General features: G+C 34.0%; 1 protein-coding gene across 4 annotated transcripts in view; it reads left to right on the plus strand.

Moving 5' to 3' along the window:
• The first annotated feature begins 294 nt into the window (after positions 1-294).
• Positions 295-12,645, plus strand: part of LOC106718984 (disintegrin and metalloproteinase domain-containing protein 11) — a 111,847-nt gene continuing 99,496 nt past the window's right edge. For all 4 annotated transcript variants that reach the window (XM_045686914.1, XM_045686915.1, XM_045686916.1 and 1 more), the window contains exons 1-2: positions 295-402; positions 9,925-9,975. In XM_045686914.1, the coding sequence (XP_045542870.1) occupies positions 367-402; positions 9,925-9,975 (87 nt within the window). In that variant the 5' untranslated portion in view covers positions 295-366. The remainder of the gene's footprint in view (positions 403-9,924; positions 9,976-12,645) is intronic.

Here is a 12,645-nt window from a genome sequence, read left to right on the forward strand (position 1 = left end):
AATGCGTTCGATAAAAGAAAAATATTTGTTTTATCTACACTCGTGAATTTTTAACATTTGAGCTCATAATATTCCCATACAGAGCCCACAATATGTAACATATACTTATCGCATATAATATCGACTAATTCACGATAACCGCCTTTGAACCTTCGAGCTATTAAAAATCATGACTGTCATTTATTTTTAAACATTGTACTAGCTCTCTCTTCTATTCCGTTCTCCATATCTTACTCTCACTTTGTCTACGCAGGTGAGGTGGAGCGGCTGCTACGCGAGTATCGCCAGAATCAGGAGCTAGTCCGAAACATCGGCGCACATTACTACCAGATCATCTATCCCGTGCAGCTGCGACACCACGAGAAGATGGGCATCTCCACACGGGAGGTCAACACGCAAAAGGTAAATGTCTCCCAAGTCTCATACAACTAAAATCTGAAATCAATATTCGTACTTCAAGTTAATTTTGCTTAATTTTTCACTTTGCTTAAACATTGGTATCTCGATTTAGGACGCGTTGGTGGCTCAGGGGTTAAGTTCTTGACTTGTAATCTACAATGTGTTTTTCGACTTTCAATTTACATATGAACATTCATCCGACGTTATTACGGTGAAGGAAAACATCGTGATGCAACCTGCATATATCTACGAAGAAATTCATGAAAAAATTCACGAATGAATTGGGCATGTCAAACTCTACATGTTACCTAGTAGTAACAAGTCTAGTTCGTGTTGTCCTCTCACTTAAAAGAGAGACTCTAAAGTGTGGTTACATTTGTCGTTTCTTTTAATATATTCCGAATGTGTCTCTCAAATAAAAGCTGTACCGAATTACGTTAAAGAAAAAAATAGCGAAAGGAAATAAAGGGAACAGGCGGAAGATGTTTATTCGTATCTATTTATCATTGTTTGTATTTATTTGTTAAAGGCGTTGAAAAGGAGGTTGAAGTGATAAAATTGGACCAACCAATTGTATGTAATTCAAAGGGACTGTATGTAATTGACTACGAATAACGTAATATTTGATCGGTATTTGATATTATTCTATTCGTACCAAATATTAAAAACATTATTTTATTAATTCATAAAATTAAAACGATAAGAAAAAGCAAGATAAATTTGTTAAAAAGTATTAGGATAGAAATTACAACTAACAACATTTTAAACATTCACCTTAATCTTCAATTTTTTTGTCAGAAAAAAGTATAGTAAAATTTATTGATTTTAATGCAATTTCCAAAGTTATTTTTTTTTGATAATCTGATGCGATTATAAAAAGTTTTTTTATAATTAATTGGCAATATAAGAGAAACAATTCTAATTAATAGGAGTATCTTCGGAATGTCGAAAGTGTTGCCAGTTCGGTGATTAATGTGCTACAATATCCACGTGATTCGGGACATTTCCTATTAGCTGATAACTTTTCTATTTACTGAAGTTGTTTTTGTTCTGTCGCTCGATTTCTCAACAAAATGTGGTTATTTATTTATTTATTTATTTATTTAGCCTTTTTATTCCAATATTTGGACCCCTTTCTGAGTATAGGCCTCCTCCAACCTTTTCCACCTGTCCCTATCTCTTCCCTGTTTGATCCAATCTCTTCCCACCTCTTGTACTATATCGTCTTCCCAACGTTGTTTTGGTCTGCCGACTTTTCTTGCGCCTGATGGACCTTTCCATTTGGTGGTTTCTATTGTCCACCTTCTGTCTTTGCAACGTGTTATGTGACCCGCCCACTTCCACTTTATTGATAGTGCGTCTCTCAGTGCATTTCTAATCTTTGTTTTTTGTCTTATCTTCTCGCTTCGTACTTTGTGAATTTTTCTGATCCGCAATATGCTTCTTTCCATTGCTTTCTGTGTGTTTTCTATCTTTTGTTTTATCTTCTTTGTGTATATCCAGGTTTGGCATCCATATAAAAGGCATGGCATGATACACGTGTCCATCACTGTTTTTTTCATGTGTAAGTTATAATTTCCTTTTAATATTTCTTTTAACGACCAAAACTTTTTCCATGTTAAAGATATTCTTCTCGTTACTTCTTCTAAGTTGCTATTTACGTCGAATGAGACTTGTTTTCCTAAATAAATGTAGCTATCGACATATTCTATTGTGTGTCCGTTTGTCTGTATTACTCTTTTGTCGCTGTTAGTCATTATTTTTGTCTTATTCGGATTCATGTCGAGTCCAACCTTTTTGCTTTCCTGATCGAGTGTTGTTATCATTTCTTCTAGGTCTTTAGCTGTTTCAGCAATAATTGCAATATCGTCTGCAAATCTCAGATGGCTTAGGTATTTACCATTTATCATTACGCCTTTTCCTGTCCAGTTTATGTTTTTAAATATATCTTGAAGAACCGCTATAAAAATTTTCGGTGAAAGCGGGTCTCCTTGTTTTACACCTCGTTCAATTTTGAAGGGTTCTCCACTAGTTTCAAGTCTTACTTTGCCCATGCTATTTTTGTATATGTTTTTTATTATGTTGATATATTTTTTGTTTATTTTTAGCGAGTTAAGTGCATTCCATATGGAGCTGTGGCTGATGCTGTCGAATGCTTTGCTGTAGTCTATGAACGCTATGTAGAGGGGTCTGTTAAATTCTCTGTATTTTTCTATCAGTTGTTCTATTGTCTGCAAATGATCGATAGTGCTGAAACCCGAGCGGAAACCTGCCTGCTCTATAGGTTGTGAATTATCAATTTCTTGGGATATTCGTTTGAGTAATATTGTGGCGAAAAGTTTGTAGATGCTCGACAACAGGCTGATCGGTCTATAATTTCCTATGTCCTGTGGGTTGCCTTTTTTGAAGAGAAGGATAATGTCCGACGAGCACCATTCCTTTGGGACTGCCTCTGTGTCCAGGATCATGTTGAATAATTTGGTTAAATGGTGTATTAATATTGGCGCTCCAATTTTTAAAGCTTCATTGCTAATTCCATCTGGTCCAGGGCTTTTTTCGTTCTTTAGTTGTTTTATATGTGTGTGTACCTCCTTTTCGTCAATTGGTTGGACCGTGTTCGTTTTTGTATTAGCAAGATTTGTTTGGTGTTCTGGTATGTCTTTGTCTTTTTTCTTATATAGGTTTTTATAGAACTTTGTTGCATGTTCGATCACATCTTTCCTTGTTCTGGTTTCTTTCTTTTCTTGTTTGAGGTTATTTATCCAAATGTGGTTATAGTGCTTATAAAATTAATAAGTACAGATCCTCTAATTCAGGTTGAAAACAATATCTTGTTTTAGCGTGGAACATATTTTATTGAACACTTAGATTTGTTCCTAAAAAAAATAACAATATTTTTTTTGGATTTACAGATGCCTAGGACATCTTATATGATATTTCTACGCATTTTTTTTTTGAAAACAAGAATAAAATTATAAGTAAATCTAACGAAATAAAAAAATTTCCAAATTACATTATCATTAAATATGACAACTTAATTAAAAACTCGATCAACAGAACGTCATGGCAAGTAAAATTTTCAAATAAGTGAAGCGATTAGTAAGATCCGACCTTATCAATCCAACCACTTTATGTTCAAATTTTAACAAAGTATAATCAGAAGCCCTCTTCAAGTTTTGATTGCTTACAAATTCTTGTTGTTAACAAGAACGCGTGAGGGGCTGCGACGACTGCGGGGTGAAGGAGGGAGGGGGTTGAATAAACAACCTTTTGATCTACGACAAACACATGAAATGTACTAATAATAAATCTTTGTTATATGTTTGCGTACACGGCGCGGACTTATGAAACAACGCTCAAAGCTTTATTAGCGTACGAAAGATATTGAAATAAATATATACATTTTTGTTTTTACGTTGTTAAAGGGTTTTTTTATGAACGATGAAATTTGATGGAGATGACGAGGTGAACTGTATACATTTTATTTATAGCTTTATACAAATTACATTTAAGGTTACCAGCACATTGTCACTAAAGCGAAACTAAAACGAAGAAACTAAAAATTTCTTATAAAACGAGCAAAGATTTGATCCATTCCGGAAACCTTTTTAACAGCTAACGAAACCGAATCTAATATACGTTTCTTTTTCACCTCGATTTCGCTGCATCAAGCTACAGTTTGTTTCTTTTAACATAATAAATGCTTAATATTTAGTATATGATATATTTACTATGAAGGAAAGTCGACCAAAACGCACTGTGCAGCGTGGTTGACCCCTGACTTAGTATAGGCTCCGAGCCCCCTCAGTGGGGACGTATAACGAGCTGACGATGATAATTATTTAAATAATACATTAAATTATATTTCAAATTACAAATCCACTTCACACCAGGGAGCGCACAAAGAATCCAGTCGATGAAGTTTGAACAAGTTTACGTGAAAGTTAAATTGGATCGAAGACGAATATTTCGTGTGCTCAGCCGAGTACACACCGGAATGTGGGCTGAGAAAATCTTGAAGAGGCGTCTTAGACATAGCTTGAATATACTGAAAAGGATATCATATCTAGCGAATACATTTTTATTAAAAAAGACAAACATGTAATTTGATTAAAAATGTCATCATAAAATACAAGTCCTTCAAGAAGCGAGCGTATATCTTAAAGGCCGGCAACGCATCTGGAATTCTCCTAGTGTTGCGGACGTCCATGGGCGTCGATGAACACTTTGGTGTTCCCGCCGCTCGTTTGCCCCCTCCTCTTATAAAAAAAAAACATGTGATACAACTATTGTCAAATTATCAAATCGATGGTACTTGTTTAAATTTATACACCTGAAACGGAAAAAAGAAAATTTAAAGAAAAAAATTCGGCTATTTAAATTTCGAATGTGTCGAACATCCCATAACGTACATTGTACGAAAGCCTATCAGAATCACTATACGTAAACTCTGATCTGTTAATGGATAGGTCACTGCTAGGATATGTCAGCTGTTGCATCGTTGATGTTCCTGACAGTTAATTCTATCTCGTATTATTAGTTCGACTCCTCACCAATGCTACCAACCGTAACCGTCAGCGACGAAATGACGAAAATCAAATAAGCACAAAATACCACGGCTTATAGCCTGTCTATGTTTGGAGGTACGTAAGCCATTCATTAGCTATAGAGAAAGAGGGAAGGAAAGAAATAGAGAGAGAGATCACAGATCTAAGTTGGCGTAACTTTGTCTTTGCTTATGTAAGTGTAACTACTAAATCGACTATTCCTTTTAATTTATTACTCAACTTCTGGGCAAATGTGAGCTCAGTTTTAACTACGAATTTAACGTTTCTAAGTAGTTGAGTTGGGATTATATGGAACAGATAAAATGTTTAACTGTAAATAAAATTTAAGTGTTCGAAATTTAAAAAATCCAGTTATAATCTGTAGCAAAGATGATAAGAACTACAGAAAGATTTTACATATTATTTATCTTTAGTGGATTCTATTTGATTTATTATTCTACATGTTTTTACCTTTAATACACCTTTAGTAATATTCGCGTACTTCCATAATAGATCTTAGCAAATTCATATAGAACCTGATTGGAAGGCGTCGAATAGGATAAATAAAACGTATTCTTTTTGAAGTAAAAACGGCGTACTTATTTCTATGCTGGTTGGTCGAATTTGAGATGGATATGCGGGATTTATGCCTCGCAAAATATCTCTCGAGCGCTGATGTCCTTTGAGGCGAGTGTGGAATCGATGGCATACGAATAATCAGGTCTTTTCAAAGCACATCCAAATAAAACGGTGGGAAGTACAAAGAAAACGGTTTGTTTAAGCGATGTCTGGATATGTGAAAGATAGATTTTTTTTACCAACGATGAAAATTCTTAAGTGTAAAGGTGGTCGTATTTTGCAGAGATAAAAGTGATGAATCTAGACTTACTTTTATTTTGAAACCAACTATTTTATAAATTACCTTATTTCTAGTGAATATAAATTAAAGTAGAAATATATTATGAAATATACATTTCAAGGAAATAATATTGAAAAATAATAATAAATTATCATCCGTTCATTAGAATTCCATAAAATACTAAGGTGAATATAAAGTTAAACCATTAATTTTCTCTTCAAATACTGTCTTCTACGAAATGTATCGACACATGACAAATATTTGAGAGAGGGATATATCATTAATCATTTAGAAAGGCGACGAGATGCTGCGTTAATGGAAATCGTTTTCAATAAGTCTTTTTGTACTACAAACTAATTGATCTAGGATTTCGATTAACTACGTAATCCTGTTACTTGAGTTTATGTGATACTAGCTTTCGCCCGCTACTCCGTCCGCGGAATTTAAAAATAAATCGTAAAATTAGTAGACTATGTGTTGTTCAATACAATGTTCTACATCTATGCTATTTTTCATCAAGATCCGTTGAGTCTATCCAGAGATACTTTTAAACAAACATCCATCCATCTAATCATTCTCATTTATAATATTAGTATTTTTTTTGATTTTACGTAACACCTGTTCTCTGTTCTACTCTACAATCTCGGCATTTATCCCAAAAGAATATCCAATAACTTGTATCAAATCTCTTTCCGTTGACTCAGTAATGGCTGCTACAGAGTTTGGGAACACGCTCTCTCTCAGATTCGATTACCGGTGACTAATTTTGTTTACATTATGTCACCGCCCGCTAATGCAAGCAATTTTTCTTTGGGCCGACCGGAAAGCCGGAAAAGCCACGGACGACGGTTTTTTATGGATCACGGCGTAGGGAGAGATAAAAATCAGATAAAGTGTATTCATGGTGGATTGCCGAAACTTGATACCGGCATTAAAAGAAAAACTAAAACGTTCATACGCACTGAGGCGTTTTTTTGTGAGCGAAGAAAACATTTTCTTATTTTCTTATTTTTTCCGTGTGTAGTATTATGTATATTACAAATATTTTCTCTTATATAATAAATTATAACAGACAAAACAATTTTCTAAAACATACTTTGGCTATATATAAAAGTTGGCCGGCTCGCCCGGTGAAATACCACGACCACACAGAAGACAGGCGTGAAGTGGAAGTAATTCCGCGTTTCGTCTGATGAGTGTGGTGCCGGAGGCCTAATTTTAGTCCTCTTTCCCTTCCCACCCTTAGGAAAGGATGGGAAGGGGAGGTGGATTTGATGGAGGAGGAGATACATAGGAAGGTTAAATATTCTCTTTTTGTGCGTCTCCTCTTTCCTCGATTGAGGGTAGGCAACACATCTGCAAATGCGGATAGACATCAGACCATAGACCGCTGCCAATAGACATTGGCAGCGGTCGCTTCGCCATTTCGGCGAATTCATGTGGCCGCTTGCTCGTTTGCCACCTTGTAATATAAAAAAAAAAACTTGAGAGGTATCAAGGGACACCCGGATGGAACGAAGTTCCTTTCTAGTAATTAGTGAAGGAACCAATGTTTATTCTATGAATAAAAAACTTAAATCTTCACAAGAAGTACATTTTATTTCTATGAATTTTCGTTATATATTGTCACGTCGTTGCCATGGTGATATAGCAAAAAGTGTCGTGACAACTTTTCGTAAGAATTTTTTCCGCCTAGACCCCTTTCACAACGCGCGATAAGGAACTTCGTTCCAAAATTAAAAAAAGTAGAAATCGTTATGATGATGATAATTATTATATATGTGTCTGTCGTCAAAATGAAGATCATAAATGGAGAGACGTATGGGATTCTAGCCAGCACCTAAATTGTAAACAACATATATCGACGTGTTCCTTATAATCTTTAGATTATAATCTTACTAATATTATAAATGCGAAAGTGTAAATGGAAGAATGTTTGTTTGATTGTAAATTTGGCAAGGCTAGAAATAAACTTTTTTTATTTTATTTCCGAGCAGACAGAGTCGCGGGTGACATATAGTAGTAATATAAATTTAAGGTGTGTGTAATATAATGGCGGGAACATATTGAAACTCAAACAAAACTTAAAGGTCAAACTCAAACAACAAAATCGTGGGTCTGACAAATGGAGTGACGTTTTTGACGTTGACATCTAACCAAACAGTCGTTCATTTTGATTTTAGCCGCAATATATGTAGAATTTGAACTGCAATATAAATAAAAACATCGTCTTTTATTTCAAACTTATCATTATGGCGCCTTCAGTTTTCAATAATAAAGTATATGCATACTTGATTTATGATCATTACAATAATGTAGGCCTGAAAAAAATTATCTCCTTAAGCTATCAATTTGTATGAGTAAATTATTAATAAAGCTTAAAAAAAATCGCTTTTAGTATACAATTAAATTTCTTTTTAAAAGTACTTAATAAATAACTCCATACTAAATTAACTTGACAAGCATTTCAACGTTGTAAGTTTAGTGGGAAATAACACGGGCATAAGTTCACATAATATGAGTGACAAATCGCCTGTCACGGTAAGTTTCTTAACGTAACTATCTCACTTTAATACCCGCCATATTTCAGCTTAGGCTGGTGGGCAGAGCGAAAATCTCTAGTCTAAGTTACCAACAAATACGATTAGTAATACTGCTCTATCTTATTCATAATCTTTGAAAATCGTCGTAAAATAAACTTTAAAATGTTGCTACAATTTAAATTATTTTATTTAACATAAACACACATAAAAATATGCCTAACTAAAGTTAAATATGTATGTCGCAATCTTAGAAATGTGATTAACATTATGTTGAAAAGAACGTAGATTCACGCGTAGCAATGTAGCGCTACGTCGCTCGTAGCATTACGTAGCAGCGTTGAACATGTCGCAAAGAGACTTGCTTTTGGCAGTCGAGCAATATCTGACATAGTATAACAACATACCATCACTTTATTATAATTAAGAACAACAACTTAAAAATACAAAGTAATCAAATATCACGTAGAAATATCTACACATTTATTTAATTTCTTATATATTGTAATGTGCTTCAAATTAGTTTAGCGGCTTCAGTCTTCAAGAATCCAACCTTCGTTTCCTTCTGAACGTAACCGCTGTTAGTCCGCTATAAAAGTTAAAGTTGTTGTGAAGTAAGTTGTTCTGAATTCAATCAGAGCTGTTACCGCACGCCAACCTTTAAGTTAAAACTAAATGTAGTTCAACTTTCATACTTTATCTTAAGTATTATATAATTTGATATGGTTAAATATGATGTGGTTATTTATAAGTTGTAAAATAATTGTTTTTTCTTTTTCTTATTATTTTTAACTTAATGATAAAATCAGAATTCTGTCAAAGTTACTTATAACTTAAGAGTAAGTAAATCTCTCAATGAATTGTTTATATTTTTAGAGAGAGAACAAGGGTAAATTATAAAGTAGGTTATAAAGGGCTTTGGTATTTATCTAAAATTAAAACTAAAACTTGATGATTCACTTCACAACGAAACATTTATTTACGTCAAAACAAGACAGCGACTGACTTCCATCCATCGTCTAAAGCCGTCTATTATTAACTCGCAGATACCACAAAACTATTTCGACATCTATTTAAAGTAAAACTCAATCGGTCTCATAATCCTTAAAGCTATTTACTTACAAGATAATTCGCATAAATGTCACCGCAAATCTCTCGAAACGCGACTCAACTGCGAACTTTTCGCGTTGTCAACGCATTCGTGGTAATTTCGCCTAATTCATGAATTGAAACAGAGATTGCGGTCGCGTTGGTGACGCGTACTGCGGTTGTGCGGCCCCGCTACCAGAATTAACCTGTTTTCGTTCGTCCGTGACGTTTTATTTAGTGTAAATATGTTTAAATCCTAACATGGTCGAGGTTAATTCAATTCGTTGTACAGGGACGTTTTTAGCTTTTATTTGCTCATTTTTTTTTTATCGTTTAAAAAATTTGTTTCATCTCTTTCAAGATGAATTTATTAAATGCTATGTAAAAAGGGTTGTTGATATTGAAATTGTTGTGATCACATAACCCTACGTAGACTTAAACTGACAGAGTTGTATTTTTGTCACATAGTAATGTGTTCATTTTATTGCAGGGCCGTGGGTACGGATCGGACTATCAACAGGGTACGCGGTCGCGCGCAAGGGTAAGTTATTCTTTTGTTTATTTTACTACTATCTACAGTTCTTCCACCTTTTACGATTGGTAACCTGATGGATACAAAAGGATTTTTTGTTGCTTTTATATGTTCATGTTAAAATCTTTTAACACTTTATTTTTATATAACGATCAACATCTTTTTATATATCTCATCAATAATTATGTATAGAATGACACGAAAAATATGTAAAACTTCGATATTCAACGGTTAAATTTTCCCGTACATTAGACAAGTTTGGAGCCCTCTAATCTCGTAACGTCTAATTAAAGCACCAGATGTCGCTCGGCGACGCGCGGAGCCAATTTGTCGCACGACGTGTCGCAACAAAACAATCATGGCGGCATTATATTTTCCCGCCATTACCTGAACTCTACTGATATTGGAGCCTAAAGCAATATGAATGGCAAGTATTCTATAGAATATATAAACCTATGTTAACAAGATCATTCTGGTGATGGAATAATCTAGAATTATATTTACATATTTTTTTTTTCTGAATTAAAAAACCACATTCCTGTACTCTGCAACTTTTTATTGTTATGAATAATAGTAAAAAAAAATAAAAATCATTTGTGATTTTCTTGGTACCTAAAAACATTTTAATTTACTGTTCGATATTTAAATAATCTCATGCGAATAAACGGTTTTCTTGCCGAAATATTTGAGAAGATACAGATATATAGAACACAAGAAACAAGCCAACTAGCTAGTAATTAACCGCGGGAACACGTTAAAGTGGCCGTACACGTCGTCACAGCAGAGAATTATGGATAAGATTTAATTCAAAACTTGCCCGAGCGGTAAATCACGCCTAGCAAGGGGCTTGCCTCTAGATTTCCAGTTTACCAGTGGATACAGCCAGCCATGTGAATTTAATTCTTATTTCGAACGACATAAAGGTATTTTTAGCTTGAATGGACTCCCGGAAACGTTCCATAATGAGATATTGGTTATACAAGGAATTAATTCGTCCCCAAAGAAACCGCTATTCTGATATTGATCTGATTTCGGAAGGCCATTTACCCGCTAACCTAATTCAATGGTGTCACTTGATTGTGCACTTTATTTTGATGTTGGTAAGATTAATTTTTCAAAAAACTAATACATACATTTTGTGATGTAGGATTTATGTATCTAATTTGTAAAGAATCGACTTAGAGATCCGTAGAATTTATTTCATACTGACTTCGATGATATTTTAGCTTATAATATTGACTATTTGATTAGCAGTTTTTCAACTAGTGTTGTAAATGTTAGTACGATATCGGAAAATGTATCCAATTATTAAAAATATGCTATGGGCTATGAATATTAAAAAAGATTATAAAATCGTGAAATCATATTATTATCGTAAACAACTGAACTTGTATTATCAATAGCAATTGTCCAAGCAATTTCAAGATGGCCGTTATGTTATAAAGGATATCTCAATTGGATGAGCACGTTTCGCTCCGCATATGCATACAAATCATAGCATCTGTCGCCATGTACGAGCGGCATCTGATATCTCATGCTTGAGGCATGTCCACAAAGTCAAACGACGAAAGGCAATCTCCTTTGAAGACGCTCCTTACGTATATTCTGACGAGGAACATAGAAAACATCGTTATAGTATTTACTAATTTCTTTAGTAGCAGCACTTAGATGTTCAAAAAAAAGTACCTATTTGTATTTAAATTGGATCATCAAAGTGTATTATTATTACAATTTATAGATTTGGAACATGCAACATAACTACAACAATTTGCGATCCAACTTTCATCGAAGCAAAATCGCGTCTTCAAACTTTTCCCCTCATTATTATAGTCTCCTTTTCAGTAGGAGAAAAAAACGAATAATTGTTTCTACTATTTTCCTCTACAAGAAGTCTTTGATCATATATGATACACGATGTGAATTACAATCCAAAAATCGACCGAAAATGACCCTATTTTATTTGGAATTTGATATTAACTATACACTTGTTAGCTTTCAGTTTTTTTTAAATTACATTCTACAAATATCGTAGTTTATTGACGAAGTTTTAAACCTAAAAATACATCATATTAATGTCATTTTAGTATACAACTAAACTTATGTACTATGCCAAAAAAGATATTAAAACTTTTACATGAATGTACATATAACGGCTTTAGTGAGTTGGCATAAATATTTCAATTAATTCTTTTCCGTCTTTATACCGCGCCAAGTGATAAGTCCAAAATGTGGCACATAATTTAGTGAAGGCCCCTCGCGATGCCAGCGCCATTTCTAGGGCCCTCACATAAAATGCACCGACTCTGCCAACTCAATTTATCTCATTCACCAGCTAATAATGTTTACGTATTTACGGTGGCCAAAAATTTAAACGCTGAGAGATTTTTATTTATCACTTAATTGAGTAATTGAGTGAAATCAATTCTTCAATCTTTGAGTTGATACTTAAATTATTTCAAGCTTTTACCCGCGACTTCCTCCGCGCGGAATAAAAATGCACACAAGATAAAAAAGTTCCTATGTCCGTCTCCTAGTTCTAAGCTACCTCCCCGTCAATTTTCAGCTAAATCAGTTCGACCGATCTTGAGTTATTAATAGTGTAACTAACACAACTTTCTTTTATATATATAGATTTTATGAAACGGAGGATAGAAATTATTCGAGCCTCCTCGAAACATG

This window comes from Papilio machaon, chromosome 4 (genome assembly GCF_912999745.1).
Source record: "Papilio machaon chromosome 4, ilPapMach1.1, whole genome shotgun sequence".
Lineage (NCBI taxonomy): Eukaryota > Metazoa > Arthropoda > Insecta > Lepidoptera > Papilionidae > Papilio > Papilio machaon.